General features: G+C 39.8%; 1 protein-coding gene across 2 annotated transcripts in view; it reads right to left on the bottom strand.

Moving 5' to 3' along the window:
* The window catches only part of DPP10 (dipeptidyl peptidase like 10), a 399,831-nt gene that overhangs the window by 290,434 nt on the left and 88,764 nt on the right, over nucleotides 1–20,633 (bottom strand). Inside the window, exon 3 of one of the 2 annotated variants that reach the window (XM_054044799.1) lies at nucleotides 10,096–10,191. In XM_054044799.1, coding sequence (XP_053900774.1) covers nucleotides 10,096–10,191 — 96 coding nt within the window. Of the gene's footprint in view, nucleotides 1–10,095; nucleotides 10,192–20,633 lie in introns of those variants that run through there. The other variant, XM_054044800.1, reaches the window with a different exon arrangement.

Raw genomic sequence — 20,633 nt, 5'->3', positions numbered from 1 at the left:
GGAATCTAAGCACCGATATCCTATCTAAATCCTGCCCTCTCCTATGCAGATGTGTTAGGGGCCAGACAGAGATGAACAGTTGTGGTTCTAGTGTGCCAGGGAGCTAAGCAGGATTCAGAAGGCCCACACAAACATTCCTCATCCTTTCCATGGAATACAGATGTGTGGGGATTGCATGTGCACAGCTGGGATAGGGTGGAGGGGCAAAAGATTACCAGCTAACTGCACCCCCAAATCCCCCCCCCCCAAGACGGAGCACAGTAGCTGCCAAACATGCACTATGGCTATTCCGTGGTATGGGAGGGGAGTGGGGAAGAGAAAGATTTCTTCCCTACCCTAGCCCAAATTCAGCAAAGCATTTCAGCACATTTCAGTTTGAGCACATGCCTTTTTCCCTCCCTGATCAGCAAAGCACTTATGCACATACTTAAAAGTTTTTCTGAATCAGAGCCTTAGCCTCCACACAAGATGCCAGGGCACAGCCTGCATACCCTAGCTGCCAAAGATTAGCATTCCGATCAAAGTACCTTTTCCTACACATTTTTGTTCTGAAATAAGAAAAATATCATAATTATAATGGCACTACTCTCAGTATAATCTGGAGAATGACACTGAGGTGCCAGTGCTTCCTGTTGCATATAGGAAGGGAATGTGAAAAGTCAGTTTTGTTACTCAGATTGCAAAAATGTGAGCTAAAGAAGGAAAGCAAAGCCATGAAACGGAGTCATCAGAAGGCATGGGCCCACTCCACTATAAGAGGGACAGGCATAATAGTAATATGGAAAGGTCTGTGGTTGCTCTTATCACTGATGTGAATAGTTTGCATATATAGGGTAACAGTTACTGTCATCATCTAGTATTTGTATGATGGTCACACATAGGCTCTCTATTCATGGATGCCATTGCACTAATTACTCCACAAAGACAAAACAGAAACACAGCCCCAAAGAACTTACGATCTCAGTATAAGTCAGGAGACAACATGGTAGATGCAGACAGATGTGGGAGATCTGTCAATATAACAATTAATTTAGCAATATGTAATGGTTCGTGCAGAGAAAGTTCCCTTTTATTGCTTTAATGGCCTACCCTATTTTAGCTTTAATTAATTCATACAATTTAAATGACAATGCAGCACTGTATTGTATGTACATTTACTTAAACAAAAGTTAACCAAGCTATTTCTTTGCCATTTCAACTCAATATTTCCTTCTGGCGATGTGCTGCCAGATTTAAGTACTTTGTATCAGTCACTGGCAATATTTTAAATTTTCACTTTTTATTAAAAAACTGAAAATCAATTATGCTAAGACGCACTTTAATTTAGCATCTTCAAAGCTATGCCAGACAACTTGTGTTCTTCTTGGAACCACATGCTCTTTCAGTGAACATTGACTGTTCTGATGGTCAAGTTCGCTATCACCGTGGCTTTAAATACAGCATAGGACATAGGATTTACAATTAAAAATACCTGTTTAATAAAGTACTATGGGATTGTTTTTAGAGTAAATCTATCTTTCACATTACTAAAACAATGAATTTTTGTTCTGTTCTGAACTATTGTACATGAATACTTGGGGGAAATCATGGTGTATTTCGTCAAGTATTTTACATTATCTGTATAGTGAGCTATGAGCACATTACTCACTTCCAGGAATTCTACTGATGTATCCAGAACATTTACTAACCAAGATGTATGGAACAGGACAGAAGCAGAAGAATATACATAGGTGTTTAGTATCAGAGGGGTAGCCGTGTTAGTCTGAATCTGTAAAAAGCAACAGAGGGTTCTGTGGCACTTGCATCTGAAGAAGTGAGGTTCTTACCCATGAAAGCTTATGCTCCCAATACTTCTGTTAGTCTTAAAGGTGCCACAGGACCCTCTGTTACTTTTTATAGGTGTTTAGTTATTGCTATTGCATCATGACTAAGAAGCAACTGTGTTGTGTAGGCTGACAGTGGATAGGTTTTAATTGCCTCTTTGCAAATTTCTGCCAAACCAGTTAATAAACCTCAGCTGAAAAAATAGAAATCCAAGTAATGTTTTCTCAGTCCTAATGTTAAAGTAAACTGAAAAGCTTTTTAAATAAATGCAAACACCTGTGTAAGATAAAAGATACAATACATTTAAAATACAACACGTTAGTTTCTATTGTTCTCCTCATCTGCAAAGACAGTAGTTCAGAGTTCTGTATTTCTTTGGCAGAGCTAATCATCTCATGGCAAGCAGGACAGAGAGCAGCATCCCTCATGCTGCTTTAGACATCTGCACTGTTTTTAATTCTTTCACTGGAAACACAGGATCCTGATACTAAGCGGAAGAGGAAATAAAACTAAAATTAATTTGTTAAACACAAATCAATACTTTTTCAAAAGTCTATTTACATATTCTGCTGTTGATTTAAGGCTAGCTCCTGTAAATGAGGTCTGTAAGTACTGACAAAAGGAGGTAATTTCTGACTGTAGAGGGCTCTTTGATTTAGCAAGCAAAGGCAAAACATTGTTAAATGGCTGGAAGTTGAACCAAGATCTGTTCAGACTAGAAATTAGGTGGATATTTTAAAGTGAGTGGAATTAACCATTAGAACAATTTACCTAGAGAATACCTCAACTAAAGTTATGGCCTTGAGGCAGGAATCTCTTATCAAAATTCTATGGCTTGTGTTATGCAGGAGGTCAAATTAGATGATCATAATGGTTCCTTCTGGCCTTAAAATATATTCAGTGGGAAAAAATTACCCACACTCAGAGATAAGGTTGCTTGGTGATGTGTCGAAACAGCAAATGCAAAGTTAAGTTTGCCCATGCAACCTTATCTCTGCCCTATTTTAGCAATGCAGCAATATATCCCGTTAACACACATACCTTTACTCTGCCAATCCCACAGTTGCTGAAGAGTACCAGCTCTTCACCTCCTTTTACAATCAATTCACTTTCACGCACAGGACAAAAAAAAAGTTGCCATGCCATTTTCCTTCTTGTTCCCCTGGAGGTGGCAATAGCCAATGGGAATTATTTGCACAAACTCCAAGTGCAGTGAGTGTGTTAGGAGTACCTACACTAAATGGTGGAGGCAGTAGTTAGGGTTTCTTGGTAGTAAAGGTGTGCTTGTGTTATGAGGACATGTATAGATTACTTTGAGGTGGGTGAAAGAGCTAAGATTACAATATGGTAAAATCTATCTTTTGCACACTGCAATGTGTGTGAGCAAAGGGAAGAGCTGCATGTGTATCTTTAGGATCCAGTATGAATCATTTCAATGCAGAATTGTGTATTTTACGCAATTAGCAGGGCACAGGGACTTTATTACAAATGGTACTATCAGTAGCGAGCTGGGATATGAGAGCAGCTTAGCATTTATTATCCGTGTGCACTCTAGGTAAAGTGAGTGTGGTCAATATCAGGTGTAGCTGTACTGAATGATGGAAGCAGTAGTTAGCTCTGCATGGTTGAGGTGTGCTTGCAAAATCTGTGGATTACTTTGTGTGTGACAGAGCTGTGATACGAGATCTATATTTTGCACCCTCTGATGTATGTGATGAAAGGGAAGAGGTGCAGAAGTACCTTCAGGCTACAGTATGCATCAGTTCTCCGATTGTGTGGGTTATGTCAGTAGCAGGACATAGGGCTTTTATTACAAAGGATATTATCAGCAGGTTGAAGAAGAGAGAATTCTAATGCTTTAAATGATGGTTAAGTGAAAGTTAGATGGAACTCGTGAGTAAGTGTAAGGGCATTGTAAAAGACTGTGAAGTGGTTCTTAAAATGTACAAATGTACTATTCTTTTAGGGAAGATTGCGGATCAGATTTGGATACAAATTTTGTATCCGCGCAGGGCTCTCAAAACTATTACAGCTGCTGGACACAAATCTCTGATTTTTGGTCCAAATCTTCTCTTATACAGTGTATGAGGTGTGTATCAGGAAAAAGACCCAGACCATTTCTGCCAAAGTGAATCACCACAGTGTCCAGTAGATCACAACCTCTTAAGTTACCAGTTAGATGAGACAGTGGCAAAACATGATGCCAATGTAGGCCACCTCTCTCCACCCAAATCAGCCTGTTGTCACCGATCCCGTGCCATGGTGTACTCCTTGCTGTCCTGCAAAACTTCTGTAACTTCATTATCCAGGAATCACCCAGAATCCACACCCTGGCAGTGCACACATTTCTTTTCCCTCAGTGGACAAGGTACCTCTGCAGTCACTTCCAAGCCTCCATGCTACATGTCTTTGGAAACACCACATTAATATGCCCTGAGATCAGGAAGTGCCCGCACACACTCTCACCCACCCCCTAGCTAGTAAAATGCAGGTTTTCTCAAACAACCAATCCAAATCTTTCCTACCACCTGTCTTTATTTCCCAGCAAAATCCCTCTCCCTGATCCTCTATGCCTCCCCCGCACACAGAGACAAAATCCTCTGCAGGGGGGGTTCCTTCTCACCCAATATAAGAAAAATTTTGGTTAGACCAGCTGCTCACCATTCCGCTGTGTTCTCCATAAACCTCCCCACAAAATGAAAACACTTTATATTATAATAATGACAACTTGTAGCAAGCTACATGAGTTATTCAGTTTTTATTATATAGGTGTACAAAGGTTTGGACTAGAAGTGTCCATGGACAGGTGTGCACCAGGGGCAATGGCATCTGCACATTTGCTCAAACTACCCAGGCAGTATAAAGTGACTGCACAGAAATCCTCTCGTGGTTTATTATTTACTGTTGCATGCACACTGTAATCCATCCAGACTGCACATCCATACAAGAAAAAAAGGGAACATGTTCTTAAATACCGTTTACAATTTGGGTCCCTGTAGAGTCAGTACATTGGATAAAAAAGTATCTGAGACCATTTTGACTCACAGCAGAGCAATAATTTGATCCCTAGCTCTGCGCCACAAAAAAACCAACCAAACAAAAAAAGCGAATTAGAAATTTTTTGAAAAACAGGTATTTTGTTTAGGACTCATAACTCTGGAAGCCCTGGCTTAAACGATCCCAAATTTGGTTCACCAATACTACTCTGAACTCCCACAAGCAGAGGTGAAAGTAAGCTGGTACGCCCTGGTACGGCGTACCGGCAAGAGCCGGTGTGCCGTATCGGGCCAGATCGGCTTCCCCCAGTGGCAATTTAAAGGATCCCTGGGGAAGCGGCAGCAGGGATCGGGTGGTGATTTAAAGGCCCCGCCTCCTCCAGTAGAGGCCACACCTCTTCTGATTGAGACCCCGCCCCCTCCTAAGGACTCCGGAGTACCAGTAAGTCCTTTAAGTTACTTTCACCCCTTCCCACAAGGCATAGCACATTTCAAGAAAAGCCATGCAAGTATATGGATTTTAGACCATTTAGGGTATGTATAATGGGCTCTACAAACCCACACTGAGCAGAGGCAGAAGGGGGAGGGGAGCCACTTCTGCCTACAGGCAAGCAGACACATCCCCAGGCAGCTGCCAGAACTGCCAGTCATGGAGGCAAGCACCCACAGCTGGAAGAAGTAGGGGGAAACAAGGTCTTCTATAAAAGGAGAGAGCTCAGAGAAGGAAGGGGAGACAGAAAGGCCCAAAACAGCGAAGGGGCAACACCCCAGCCTCTGGCTGCCTCCAGGAACACAGCCAATGAGACTGAAGCAGACTGCTAGGCCTTATTAGAGGCCGGGGCCAAGAACTGTCCTAACTAAGGACTAACTAAAGAAAGGCAGTTGGGACAGCAGGGACCACTCAAAAGACCACATCAAGGACTAGTGACAGTATATCTACACTTAAAGTGCTACAGCAGCAGAGCTGCACCACTATAGTGCTTCAGTGTAGACAGTACCTATGCCAACAGGAGGGTTTCTCCCATTGGGACAGGTAATCCACTTCCCTCACAGACAGCAGCTAGGTCAACAGGGGTTAGTTCAGCATAGGGTAGTGGATCTTTCACACCCCTGACAGATGTAGCTATGCCAACATAAATTCCCAGTGTAGACAAGCCCCTGGAAGTGTCATCCTTTAAACAGGAAGGATAGAGTAAGGATGAAGGGTAAGGCTCTTCTACACAACCATCTGTAGCATAGGAGGCTCTGAAAGGTGTGAAGTGGCCCATTCATCTCAATGGGGTATCTTCAGCCAAATGAAAACACTCCATGGAGATGAATATAACCTTAAACAAATGGTCTGAGACATCTTAACCGCTCCATTAATCTCTGAGCAGTTCTACACTAGAAAATTAGGTCAACCCAGTTATATTGCTCAGCAATGTGAAAAATCCACAGCCCTGAGTGATGTAGTTAAGAATTGTTCTGTGGACCCAGCTATTGCCTTTCAGGGAGGTGGACTACCTATACAGATAGGAGAACCTCTCCTCCTGGCATAGGTAGCGTCTACACTGAAACACTATGGCAGCGCAGCTGCAGCACTGCCGCGGTAGCATTTTAAGTGCAGACAAGCCCAAAGCGTATGTTCCCATTTCACTCCTGAGGGGGATAAGAAGTGGGGATCCAACCTCTGTAGATGGGCAAACGCCTTCCAGATCCTGGCACACACACAGGAGGCAGTGACCGTGGCTAAGACACTCCAGAGGAACAAGGCCCCATATCCCAGCTCCTATGCTGCAGAGCAACCATTCAGATTTTAGAGCACTTCAGAAAGAGTTGAGCTTTAAAGCATACAAAATGGTGGGAACGGAATTCCTCCAGCTATTTTTTTCCCCAGTATTGGCGCGTATGCACCATAAAAAAGTACATTTTCTTAAATACCATAGTCAATTTGGGTCCCGCAAAGATTTAGTGGATGCCATGCACTACCTTGGGTAAAACTCAATAGACTGAGATGATTTTGACCTGCATCACATCAATAGTTTGATCTCAAGCTCTGCACAAAAATCCCACCTAGAAAATTTTTGAAAGATGGACATTTTTTTCCGGGGCATATATCTCCATGACCCCAGCTCAAATGACCCCAAATCTGGGACCCTATCCCTATGCTAGACCTTTCTGAGGCATACCAGATTTGAAAGGAATTGTCTAAGCATGTCGATTTTAGAGGACTTAGAAATGTCCATTAAACAGAAGTTGTGATGCAATCTTAACTACCATACCACTATAATGATGTTATGAAAAATGGATCCAGGCACAAGATCTAGCCCTTAAATTGTTCAACATGATAGTGTGTACAATTGTTTTTCCCCCAATAGGACCTCAGGACCTCTTCCTCCACACCCCTCACCTCTACACAGACTTATCCTGCCCACCCTTGCTCTTCAATATCTAGGAGATAACAAAAGCCTCACTGTAACAATATACTGACAACACCCAGCTGTATATCTCATTTACTATGTATATCCAACCATCACTTGGTTGTTAAAATGCAAAGAGGAGATCAGCACTTGGATTAAGAATAGGTGTTTAAAAAAAAAAACAGAAGGAGGAAAAGGAGTGGCTAATTAGGTCTCTCTCTTGTTTTGAATATGAAATATATAGATTAATTTTAGTTATTAAAACAAAATATAGAAAAATAAGAGCTTATCTAAAGAATTATTGGTGCTTCTGATATATGCTAACAACAAATAATCAATTAAACCTAGCAACTATCCCCACATTCTTAGACACGCCCCTAGGAACTTACCCAATAAGTAAATAAATCCAAACCCCCTTCTCTCATGCGATCAAACTCAGACTCTTCTTCCTCATGAAAGAGACTGCAGATATTAATTTAGGGATGTTAGAAACCCCCCCCCCTTTTTTTTTTTGGCTGAGGAATTTGTGGGATTTATACAAACCTATTGCTAATAAAACATAGGTCTTTTCTTTCTTTAAAAGTGCCTAACACAGTAGATGGAAAAGTGTGTAAAATTACAAGATATCATTAGAGAAAAGATGATTAGCCATGATACCTGCATTTTGTGATAACACTAAAGACTAGCTTTCATTAAGTGTGCTTCTTTAAGGTGGATCCCACTGCCAAAGCAGCAGTTCTACCCAAAGAAGCGCTCATGCTAGGCAAGCATTTATCATTTTAATCTTTCCTTCAGCAAAACCCCACTGCAGTCTAGGGCAGATATTCTTGAGTATGGACAACAGGATTGAGCCCAAAATGACAATACACAAGCATGCACTGTATATAAACAATATTTAATAGACCTCAAAACCAATCATGCCACTTTATTAAGTTACGTTACCCTTTGTTTTAGAGAAAAATAAATATTTCATATATCAGAGCTACATTGTACACATTTATTAAGACTCAGTAAAATAATTAGGCAAGTAATATTAAATATCTGTTCAGTAATAAGGGAATAGTACTAACAATGAAACTTGCACCAAAGTTCACTCCCAATAAATAACTATCTACCTTAAGTAATCACTTTAAAGGCCAGTGCTGTTACCAATGCAATTTTTTTTAAGAGGACAAAGTCCACATGCAAAATCAATTGTGTATTTACATGCACGTGCAATTACTTGTGCAAGCAGAAGTAGAGAATATTCTGTCTCCATTAAGCCATTGATTTTTGCTAGTGTCTTGAGCAGTTTTTGAAGATAGGCTTCACTGTCTCTGTTATGTTATTTGTGACTGCGGCAGTATTTGTATCCTTGAGTATTCTCTATATCTCTGGTTCAATGCAATATAATTTTCACTCAAAAATATTTTTTCTTAATTAGCTGCACTCGTGTGCAGGCTGCTCACACCATGTGTTTGCTGTGAATGAGAGAGTTATTCAGTTTCATGCACAGGAGAAGGGCTTAATCAATATTCTATAGAGAAGATTCATTTAATCATAGAGTAAGGTAATTGGAATTGCAACAAACATGGCAAAGCAGGGTGGAGGGTGAGACAAAGCAAGGCTCCTTCTTCTCTCTTGCGCACCTATTCAGGGAATAGATGCACTGGGAATCCTGGCATTCCCATGAACACAGTTGCTCCAGGATAGTGCTACTGTGTAGGCCAACCTCCCCATAAATGGAAGGGCAGGGGGAAGGCAGGACTAGGACCAAGGGTTGGTTCCTCAAAGATGGAGAGTGACTGCATGCTTCATTTCATGAAAGAGCCCACCCTCCCCATCTATTCCCTTGCCTGAAGCAAAACATACCTAGGAATTTCCACTTGGGAGATGCAACTCCACTTCAGTCTCCAGAGAAGGTTGTCAAGGTTAATTCTATAGAGTCCTTTTACTGGGCAATCGGTGTTTCTAATTCTTACTGATTCCCCCATGGAAGCTAGCTTTGGTATCTTTAAATATCTACCTTTTCAATGTGAAGGATAATCCATTCTGATTACACTTAACTTATAAACTCTGCAACCACATAACAAGACTTCCTATTTTCATAATTCTTCTTCAAATACTTTATTTTGCACAAAGCCTATTGTTATTCCTCTGATTATAATACCTTGAATGCTACACAATTATGATGACACAAAGACGGGGAAGGACACAGTGTTATTTGAAAATTTCTTGCTAACAGAAAGAATGTAAAACATTGTATCTGATCAAGAAAAAATCATAATAAAGATTTCAATTAGATGACAAAGGCTTTTTCAGGCGATACGAGTCTTAACACTATGTATTATTTTTAGAATATTATGCACAATTCTAAAGCATCTAAACAAACAGAACCTGAAATACAATGCACAGGCATCAGAGAATAACTAGAGCTGTAAAACTATGTTGAAGTTCAAACTGAAATGTGTTTCCATATGTTATGTGTCAGAACCATTTGCACACCCTGAAGTTCAGATCTGAATAAACCTGTTCTTTCAATGGCCTGATTTTGTTGTGAATCCACAGACAAGGTTCAGTTTCAAAAGAGTTCCTGCATATTCATAAAAGTTCTCACAAGTGATGTGGAACTGCTGGTACAATTAAAAAACACCATGCAATATGACCGAGGTAATCTGGATCAATTTCCATATGTAGCATTAACACAATACCTTGGTTACCAGATATTCATATAGAGTATATATTAAAAATCAGTAACACACTGCAAACACGACAAAACTTCTAATGAACCAGTGGTTGTTTATGACTTTTTCATGGCTTCACTAATGACAGTGTTTTGGTTCATCATAAAAATGCTTCTATCTGTATTCAAAGTGCTTGCTAATATATACACATACCATTTATCCATTTGGCTTCTGGATTATGAACTATGAACTCTTTTTTGAAGAGATCTTCTAAAGACAATCTGGTTTCTGATGAATTTGTAAGTTCATCTAAAAAGAAACAAACAAAGAAGCATTAGGTTACACATTTTAAAAAAAACCTGATATATTACATGTAATTATTGTAAAATTGTTGGGATTTTAGAGGCAAATGCTACAGCTCAAAAACAAGTAAGACTCCTAGTGAAGTCTATAATAATAATGCCTACTTCTTGTTTACATAGCGCTTTTTCATCAGGACATCACTCATCCCTTTACAAAGGAGATAAATATCATTATTCCCATATTCCCCAGGGAAAACTGAGGCACAGGGGGGTGAAGTGACTTGCCCAAGGTCACCCAGCAGGCCAATGGCAGAGTTGGAAATAGAATCTAGGTCTCGAGTCCGAGTCTAATGCTCTAGCCACTAGGACACACTGCCACCCCAATTCAATGAGTATTTCCTATATGCATAGCGAAGGATTAGGGATATAGTGATTACACGTTCTTTCATACAGACTAATAAAAAACAGATTTTTTCAGACTGGTAAAATACTGATTTACAGAAAATGAGCCATTTAGAACAAATCTTACCTCCCATACATTCTAAGGGGAGAGGGAAAACCTACCTTAACACAAGTTGCTAAGGCCATGAGCCAATTTCAAATAGAGATCATGTCTCTCAGTCCTACTAACCATAATACGTCACAAGAATAAGAGAATAATATTAATCTTTTCCATTATTATTTCTGTTTAATGGTAACCACAAGATTTATTGGAAAAATAATCTGAATAGCCAAATAGACCCCTCACCCCTACCCCTGCACCATCATATCTTGGTAGATATGAGCGATGGAATGCTGGGTTACAGAACTATATGTGGTACATTTTCTAGGAATACTGTGACCTCCATTAGTAAGTCCACATTTGACAAGAGATTCCACGCAATTATTTCACATGCTCAGCAAAAAGAGAGAGCCTGGCATCTCAGATGTTACTAAATGGTAGTGAATGCTGATATTTTTTTTTAAATGTCGACCCCTGCAATCACTTCCTTACTTCCAGAAAGGAAACCCCAGTAAATTCTCATTTTCTTGTGCTGAAACGTCATTTATGGAAATAGCTGGTACTTCCAGAAATCTCATTTAAAAAAAAAAGTAATTAGGTAAATGGACCCATTAATACATGAGATTAAAAGGTATTGCTAACTGAAAGTCATTATTGCTTGTCAGGACACAAATCTCCAATTATATTTATCTTATATGTCCTTGATCACTCGTTGCTTTAGATAAACTTATAAGCATAACATATGAAAGAACTCATTGCTACCAGAATATCAGGTATATATTACATATGCACAGTATCATTATTAGCCAAACTACCAGTAGATTACAGCAATTCTCCTCTATGGCATTGGGTTTTGTCTTCCTACATAACTGACTCCCCTCTGTCTGAAAGTACCTTTTCTGTTGGGTTCAAATTTTGGCTTTGCCTATTCTGCTGATAAATGACTTAGGACAGAAAGTCTAGAATCACAACTCTAGAATCACAGTCAAGTGGCAGACCCTTCTCCCTTTGGTTCACAAATATATTCCCTGACTCCAATAGAGAAAAAAGAGAAATCTGCTTTGCAGCAGAATTATCTCATAATTGACTTAGGGTGCAATCCTGGTCCAGTTGAAGTCAATAGGAGCTTTGCCATTACCATTACCATTACTCTTGAAGAGTACAGGCTGGTTTTAAGTCCACTGAAATCAACCACCCCCACCCCCTCCAAATAAAGATCTGTGCTTCTCTTAAATTTTGTCAAAAACGCTTGCTTCAGCCACTTCTCTCAGTAGTATCCACGGCCTACTTGCTGTCTTCAGGAAATGACATCTCTCCCCCCACTCCCTCTTAAACTTATCCTTAACCAAATTCAGAGTGAGAGCTCTTATTATGCCATCCTTTTGTAATCTATACAGGTCTTTCCTCAAGGTCTCAGTCAGTAGGAACCCTTTAAATACTTACTCTAATCAACTCTCCTCTCACTCTTCATTTTTTCAAGGCTAACCATGTTCCACTCTTAAAACCTTTTCTCACAAAACAGACCTCCTAATCCCCAAATAAGACTTGTTGACTTCTTGTGTACCTTCCAAAGAATAACCTTTTTTTAAATTCAAAGCCCAGTATTGGACACAGTATTCCAAGTGTAGTCTTACAAGGGCTTTACAGAGTAGAACTATTATCTCTCTTGATTTATACCTAATCCCCGTTTATACACCATGGAACCTTATTAGCCTTTCTTGCTGCTGATCCCACATACTGAGTCGCTACCTTCAATCTCCTGCATACTATTACTATAGCCTCTCCCCACCTCAGCTTCCATTAATACATTATTTAAGGTATTTTTTGCAAACATTTCTCCCTTCAGAAGCAATTATTACCTTGCACTTATTACCATCAAATTCCACAGTTCTTAATTCCTTTCACCGTTTAGCAGCACTCTTCTCAGTGCCTACCACCCACCACCTGTGTTTCTGTGATCACCTGCAAATTTGGACACCATACATCGCATTCCCATTTCTGAATCATTTAGATAAAAGTTACATAGAACTGGCGCTGTGAAAACTTACTTGCAGCCTTCAAAAAGGGTCAGATTCCATTTATTATGACCCTATGTACCCTGCTAGTTTGCCAACTTTCAATCCAGATCACCAATTTTATTAGGACACCAGATTTGTTTTTGCATAACTCACTAGTTTCCTCTGAGAAACATTATTAAATGCCTTATTAAAATCATTGAAAATACACTGGACAGTATATGGAAAGGATACCCAAAAAGACAGCTGCACCCACTTTTCTCAGAATTCCGACAATTCATATGCTTGCCAAGTAATTTTGGTTATAAATTGAATTTTATAACTTTAAATTGAATTTAGTATTTCTAAGCTTTGTTTTTAACCATCTAGTTTAGAAAAACAGACATCTTCAAACAACTATACTGTGTAATGTTTGAAGAGTAAAACTCTCCTAATGCTAAGACAGTATTTAAATAAAACCAAATTTGTGATCTTTTAGTGTAGGTATCCACTCTGTCAACGTCTCAAATTATGTACATTTTTAGTAAGATGTTGGTTTGACACCAACAGACTCAGAAATACTCTTTTGAATTCCCCAAATGCACAGTTAATTCATGGAAAGACAAGCTGCTCATCATGTAAGCTATCAGAAGACTGCAATTCATATTTTAGTCTAAATATGAATTTGTATGCATACCATATAGTATATTTTCTGTCTGTTGTTAAAGGCTCTCTTTTCCCCCTTAATGTTTATTATTACATTGCAGAATAGTCTACCATCTCTTTTCCATTTCCATTTTAAATGGTATTGAGTTATTCATTGAAGGGCTAACATTTTCCAGGTCCCCAACTAACTTGATAGATTTTTATATTTCCAGTTGAATATATATTCAACTAGAAACATAAAAATCCATACATATATTGTGTAGATTATATATATTTTGTAGATTACTGGAGTCAGAGTTGAACTTAAGTGTTACAAGATAAAAAGTGTTACATTTTTATATTGTGCAGTAAACTGACAGCTGAACTGCTTAACAATTGGGGTACATTCGTACACAGACAGCTAACCTTATTTTAACCTTAAATTGAAGACTGAAAAGCAGAAATCAAGTAGAGTGGATTTGCACTAATAGATAAGAAAATGCTTTTGCAAATTAGCAAGTAAATGAACAGACAATAACAAAGGAAGAATAGCCCCTCACAAAATTTACTTTGTACAGTTATTTTATAAAACTAGTTTAGCTGTAATTATTTAATTTAATACTTCAAATTTTAGATGAATAATTCTTCTGTTCTACTTTGAGAAAAAAATTATGTCTTGGTAATATGAGACCTAAGTATATCATCCTGCTTTTAAATATTGGCTGACAAGTGGAGAGAAGTGGAGAGAGACCATTGGTTTATTGTGCATAACTTCCTGGATGTATGGATGTGTAAATTAATGAAGTTCTACTGTAATTGTTATGAATGAAAGAGGGCAAATAGATTGATAAAAGGAAGGTAGTGATCAAAAGTGGTTCCTAATTTGCATGTCACTGATGGCCTATAAATGAATTAATGGCCTAGATCTAGTTGTTAGTGTGCAGATGTCCACATCAGAAAAACAACCTTTTCTACCACTTCTGATAGTTGAAGAATGAAGTTAAAGAATGCACATTGAGGGAGAGATCCAACCTCGCAACAGATAATAATCCAAATTTACCCTCTTCTGGGGGGGGGGTGACTTCATTTAAACAATAACAGAACATAAATCTGAGCTTAAAAGTTCTCCACAAAATTGGCTGATCCTAGTGTTTCCCTCTGCTCAACCCCCAGTCTCCTCTGCCTCAAAAGACATTCCAAATCCAGTTATAACTAGCTGGAGTGGAGTTCACCAGTCAGTATGACCCAGTGATAAACACCCTACTTCTCTATACGCTGTTTAAATATGTGACATCAATATGTCTCAACATAAGAGCCCTGCATCGCCACATAGGATCTTGGAGTCTTCCAACTTATTTCAAACAATACAATGGCCTGGAGCAGAACTACTGACATTGTTAGGGAGGAGTAAACCCTTCAGAGTGTTGGAGGTAGAATGGTAGTACAATGGGGAAGCCTCTATGGCCCTCATTGTACCTGTTCGTCACACAGAAGCTTTCAGTGTCCAGTAAATCCAATCTAGCATTGCTCACTTTGGGAGCGGGGGAAGGAAAGACGACCAGAATCCTCCGATGAGACCAATGATATGCATCATATTGCAAAACTTAAGGAATATGGTGAGATAATTATTAGTTTCATGTGAAGAACTGATCCCAGAAATTTTACTTTTACTTTTTTTTTTAAATTGACAGGGCCAAAGAGAATTTAAAATGTTTGAGGTGAAATAAAACAACATAAAGGTAACAGAAATCTGTATGATGTTGACTGAGAAACAGCTCTCCAATTGTGCCCTATACTTCACTTCATGTGTTCAAACAAACAGTGTAAAGGGGAAAAAGAAGATTATACTGTTTACAAGTTTGGTCCCAAGATAATTTCCTTTTCTCTTCCTCTATTTTCAGGTCTATTTCCCAAAGGTAACTGACAACTCTAAGGATAAAAAGCACTGGCTTCATATCTGATTTGTGCAGAGGCAGGTCAGACTGGTTCCCTGGAGCCCCAGCTCTCCCACACTCAATTTTTTCACCACCTCCACGAAGCGTAATCTTGTGGTCAGGTGATTCCAGGTGGTGCATAGCCCCAAGGCCACTTTGCACCACCCTTGAACATGCTAATCTGCTGCAGGAACAAAGAGGCAGTGTGACTCTTAACCTTAAGCTCTTGCACTCAACTACAAGGTAGACATTCAATTTCAGCTTGTGTTTGTGAATCCTGATTCTAAACTACACAGAAATGTTCAGTGGGAGACATCAGACCCCTGTATGATGGAATAGGACCTGACTTCCATTCCCAGCTCTGCCACTGACCAGCTGTGACACCTTGGGGGAGTCATATCAATTCTGTGTCTCCATTTACCCATCTGTAAACAGGGGATAATAATGTCTTTATAAAGCACTTTGATATCTATGGATGAAAAGTACTATATACAAGCAAAATATTATCACTACATGGAACAACTTACATTCCTCAGTATTAGCCTGAGAAAAATAACCTAAACCCAGTTGAGAGTACCAGAATAAACATATTGTATATATCTGGTATAGTATCTAACAAGCTATGATTCTTTTCCTCCCCCATGATCTTAATATTATGGTATTTGAAATTTAACACAAATGCTATAATAAGACTCTTGGAAAATTTAGGAATCAGTGGAGATTCATAGTATGAGCAAGCAACGTAAAATGAACAAGTTCCTGCACTTTTCTATAGTTGTATTTTTTACTTCTTCAGTCTGATTCTCTTTTAACAATAGGTAAGATATCACCAGTTCTGCCTGTATCCCTCATTATCAATATAATGAATATCTGCTCCAATTAATTCTACAAATTCAAGTTTTATTTCATGTCATAATAAAAATCTTTGAAATTTGTGTTAATAATTTTTCTTTGGTTTTAACACTGCTTATATCCTTTACAAAAGAAAATGAAAAGACAATGTCTCTATTAATGTCAAGGTGAGTGAGGTACTATCTTTTATTAGACCAGTTTCTGTTTGTGAAAGAGAGAAGCTTTTTAGCTTACACAGAGCTCTTCTTTTTATTATTTGTATTAATGCCAATATTTGTATGGAACGAATGTCCCAAATTCTTATGACAAATAACTTATCTTATTCAACATTTGTTCTTCTCTTGGGAACAATAAGTAGGATTTGAATTACAGTTTGAAGCTTTAGAAATACACAGCTTGTATTGTTGTGACACCTGTTTAGTTCTAGGTACTAGGCAGGAAATTACGTGCCCCACAATGCAATTAAATGTGCTAGTTAACTGCAAGCAAAAGCTATTATTTCTGTTGGACACAGCAATATGCAGTATTAGACTTAGCCATACCTAGACAATATTACAAAGGATAATGAGGAAAGGTTAAGAACTAGCCGTGAGAGGCACATTGTGAGGAAAACAAGTCCTACCAAAGATATGCACAAGGTTATATGGAACTCAGCAGATGGGAAAACTAAAATCCAGATTGACCACATGATTATCAGTAAAAAGCATAGAAGATAATTGATGGATGTTAAAGTCTACAGAAGTGCCGAGCATGGCAGTGATCATGAACAACTAATGGGAAAGGTTAAGTTAAAGTGCAAAGCAAAGATGGGTGCAATTGGAGCCAAATTTGATCTTGATAAGTCAAAGGATAGCTCTGTGAGGGAGGCATACAAGATGATGCTTGGAGGGCATTTCAGGCCATTAATTTATGATGAAGAAATGTCACTACAGAACAGATGGGAAATATTATAGGAAGCAGTACAAAATACAGTGGAGGAAGTTATTGGAACGTGTAAGAAAACATGGGAAAGCTGGACAACAATGAAACAAGAACATTACAAGAAAAGTGTAAACAAGCCAAGACTGCTAGGAAAAAGGAAGAAGTAAAAGTGTGCAAAACAGTGAAGACTGAACAAGCAAAAGTGCTGGAAAGAAGCGGCTCAACAACTAGGAGAGGCATCAAGAAAACAAGACATCAGAACAATATAAAAAATGATTACGCTGTATGGACACACAATCAGGCCAATGATGCAGGTCATAAGAAAGGCTACTGGTGAACTAACAACAAATGCTAAAGAGGTGCTGGAAATATGGAAGGAGCATCTTAAAGTGCTGAAGCCTGTATTTCATCCAGATGCAAGCATTCTAGACATGCTGGATGAACAGGGCAGTTTGCAGTGTAGAATAGCTACCAGCCTGGAACTACCATCAGGAGAAGAAATAGAAAGAGAAGTCAGGCAGCTAAAAATGGGAAAGCTACAGGATTAGACAATATAACAGCTAAGCTGCTAAAAGCTGGCAGAAAAGCACTATTCAAAGCATTTGGAAAAAATATATCATAGGGTATGGGAACAAAAGGAGATACCAATGACTGGCTAAAGGCAATAGTTGTAGCAATTCAGAAAAAAAGAGATCCTACCAAGGTGAATAATTATAGAGCCGTAAGATTATTATAAATACCGGGAAAGCTATTGTCAACAGATTCAGGCCACTTTTAGAGGAAGCGGTAGGTAAGATTTAGTGCAGCTTCAGACTAGGAGTCCTTGTGTCACCTTAGAGACTAACAAATTTATTTGGGCCTAAGCTTTCGTGGGCTATAACCCACTTCATCAGATGCATGGAGTGGAAAATACAGTAGGAAGATATATATATACCTATACACACACACACACACACACAAAGAGAACATGAAAAGATGGGGGTTGCCTTACCAAGTCTAACGAGACAAATCAACTAAAGTGGGCTATTATCAGCAGGAGGAGAAATCACCAGACTAGGCTGATTCATGCTCTGACAGTTGATGGAAAAAAGGGACAATGGAGATTTAAGATGTTTGCTGTTTTCATCAACTACATGAAGGTATTTGATTCAGTTTGACGGAAAACATTATGGAAAGCCACAAAAATCACATGGTTTATTATATAGGATAACTGCAATTATGAAACTGTACAAATCCTCTAGTATTGTCAGAATTGATGGAAAATTAAGCAACAGGTTCAAGTCAAAGTTTGCTGTAAGATAAGGAGGCTGTATATTGGAAAAGGGAAAACAGATAAAGCGTTGACATGCAGCAGCAAAGAAGAAGTACAATTTTATGTATATCTAGGAAGCTTAACCAGTTCCACCAAGGATGAGATTAAAAGGAGATGTTCTTTAGATACAAATGCTACACAGAATTTGGTTTTTATCCATCCATAATTTCACCATTACATTTGGTACCAAAGTGAAAATGTATCAAACCAGTGTACAGTAACTCCTCACTTTAAGTCGTCCCGGTTAACGTTTCATTGTTACATTGCTGATCAATTAGGGAACATGCTCATTTAAAGTTGTGCAATGCTCCAATCACGTTGTTTGGCTGCCTGCTTTCTCCACAGCTGAAAGCCTCCCTACTCCCCCTCCCCTCCGCCCCCACAGCATCTCCCACCCGCCGGCAGACCCCGTGGATCAGTCCCTTCCCCCTTCTCCCCCGCCTCCTGCCCACGGCAATCAGCTGTCTTGCGGCGTTTTGGGGGCAGGAGCAAGGACTCGGCGTGCAGGCTCCCCCTCCCTCCCCTACCTCCTGCCTGGGGCAATCAGCTGGCTTGCGGAGTTTAGAAGGCAGGGGAGGGAGGGGGAGGAGTGAGGACTCAGCGTGGGAAGTAAAGGGGGAGGAGGTATGGGGGAGAAGAGGCAGATCAAGGATGGGGACTTGGGGGAAGGGGGGGGAGTGGGTCGGTTGAGGGTTGAGCCCCCTGCCCCTGGTGCTTGCAGAGTAGGGGAAACTGCCGCTGCTGCGCAACGTGCTTCTCCTAGCCTACAGCATCTTCAGCCTCCTGGCCTGCCTCATCTCCAGTGCCAGTGGGCTGTGCCTGTGTAGGATAAGGCAGGGTCACCTCCCAACTATAGACTTAACGTTAAGTGAGGAGTTACTGTACTTAACAGCATTACTCTCTGGTCTGAAAGCAACTGCATTAAATGAAACAGACATCAGAAGGCTGTTACAATGACAGGTCTTTGGAAGATAATGTGTAAAGAAGGTATGATTTTAAGGCAAACAAAGTTCAAAGAAGAGTAGGATGTGAATTTAGGGTACAGGACTGGCTGCGAATGAAAAGATTCAGAATGCCGGGACACTGCAGAAGACAAACAGATGATAGGATGCTAAAAAAAAATTACACACATGCAACCAAAGTCAGTCAGACATAGAGGCCAACCACCAAATCAATGGTGGGATATGGTATGCAGGGACATGACCAGGCTGGGCTTCATGGAGGAACAAGAAATGAATGGTGACACTATACTGCTCCCTGTGTCCATTAAGATGCTTTGGGATAAGAAGAAAAAGATTATAAAGCACTTTTCATCTTCAAAGTAGTTTGCTCAGACTAGTGGTATTAGAAACTGGAAGCAATATATTCTGAATGATCCTGAGATAACATGAAACTTAACTGTAAATACTGCACTAAACATATTAATTCCTATCAAGTGTATTTCACAGGAAGATTTTTACAAAAAGATTACATTTTATTAAAGCAGATTTAGACCAACTACAAGTACTAATGGCCAGTGATTATTTCTGTTTCTAGATCTACAAGATGTAGTCTATTTTTTTCTAATGCTAGACATCCCAGTTGCCTTTGAGACACTTGAGATCAACTAATATAAAAACACACAAGCAAAAATCTCAGTTTACGTAACTAGTTTTGAAAGGTTTTATAAAATAATAAATAATTAGAATAATAATAGAAATGATTTGCTCATGAAAATGAGGGGTGGACAGTACTGGCTCGAGACACCCGGGGCGGCTCCAGGCACCAGCTCACCAAGCGCGTGCCTGGGGCGGCAAGCCACAGGGGGCGGCCTGCCGGTCGCCGTGCGGGCGGCAGTCAGGGAGCCCTCAGTGGCATGCCTGCGGGAGGTCCGCTGGTCCCGCGGCTTCGGCGACAGGTACGCTGAAGGCACGGGACTGGCGGACCTCCCACAGGCATGCCACCGAATCCGCATTACCAGCGGACCTCCAGCAGGCATGCCGCCGAAGGCTGTCTCACTGCCGTGCTTGGGGCGGCAAAATACATAGAGCCGCCCCTGGAGACACCAGGCAGTTGTGATGCAAGCTTCCTCTCAAAGCTTTCTTCATTTCCTTCATTCCTGACCTGCATAAAATCCTTTTTTTTCCAGTCCTAGATCCTTGCTATCATAGCAACTGAGATGTCACACAAGTGAAAACCAGTATTGTCTTGAACTGTTGACAAAGATCAGTGTAAGGGGAGACATACATTCTAATAACATAACATAATGATAGTCCATGTGTTGTACGGGATTGGGTTTTTTTTTTTTTA

The sequence above is a fragment of the Malaclemys terrapin genome, chromosome 11 (assembly GCF_027887155.1).
Source record: "Malaclemys terrapin pileata isolate rMalTer1 chromosome 11, rMalTer1.hap1, whole genome shotgun sequence".
Classification (NCBI taxonomy): Eukaryota; Metazoa; Chordata; order Testudines; family Emydidae; genus Malaclemys; species Malaclemys terrapin.
This window is presented reverse-complemented; position numbering and strand designations above follow the sequence as displayed.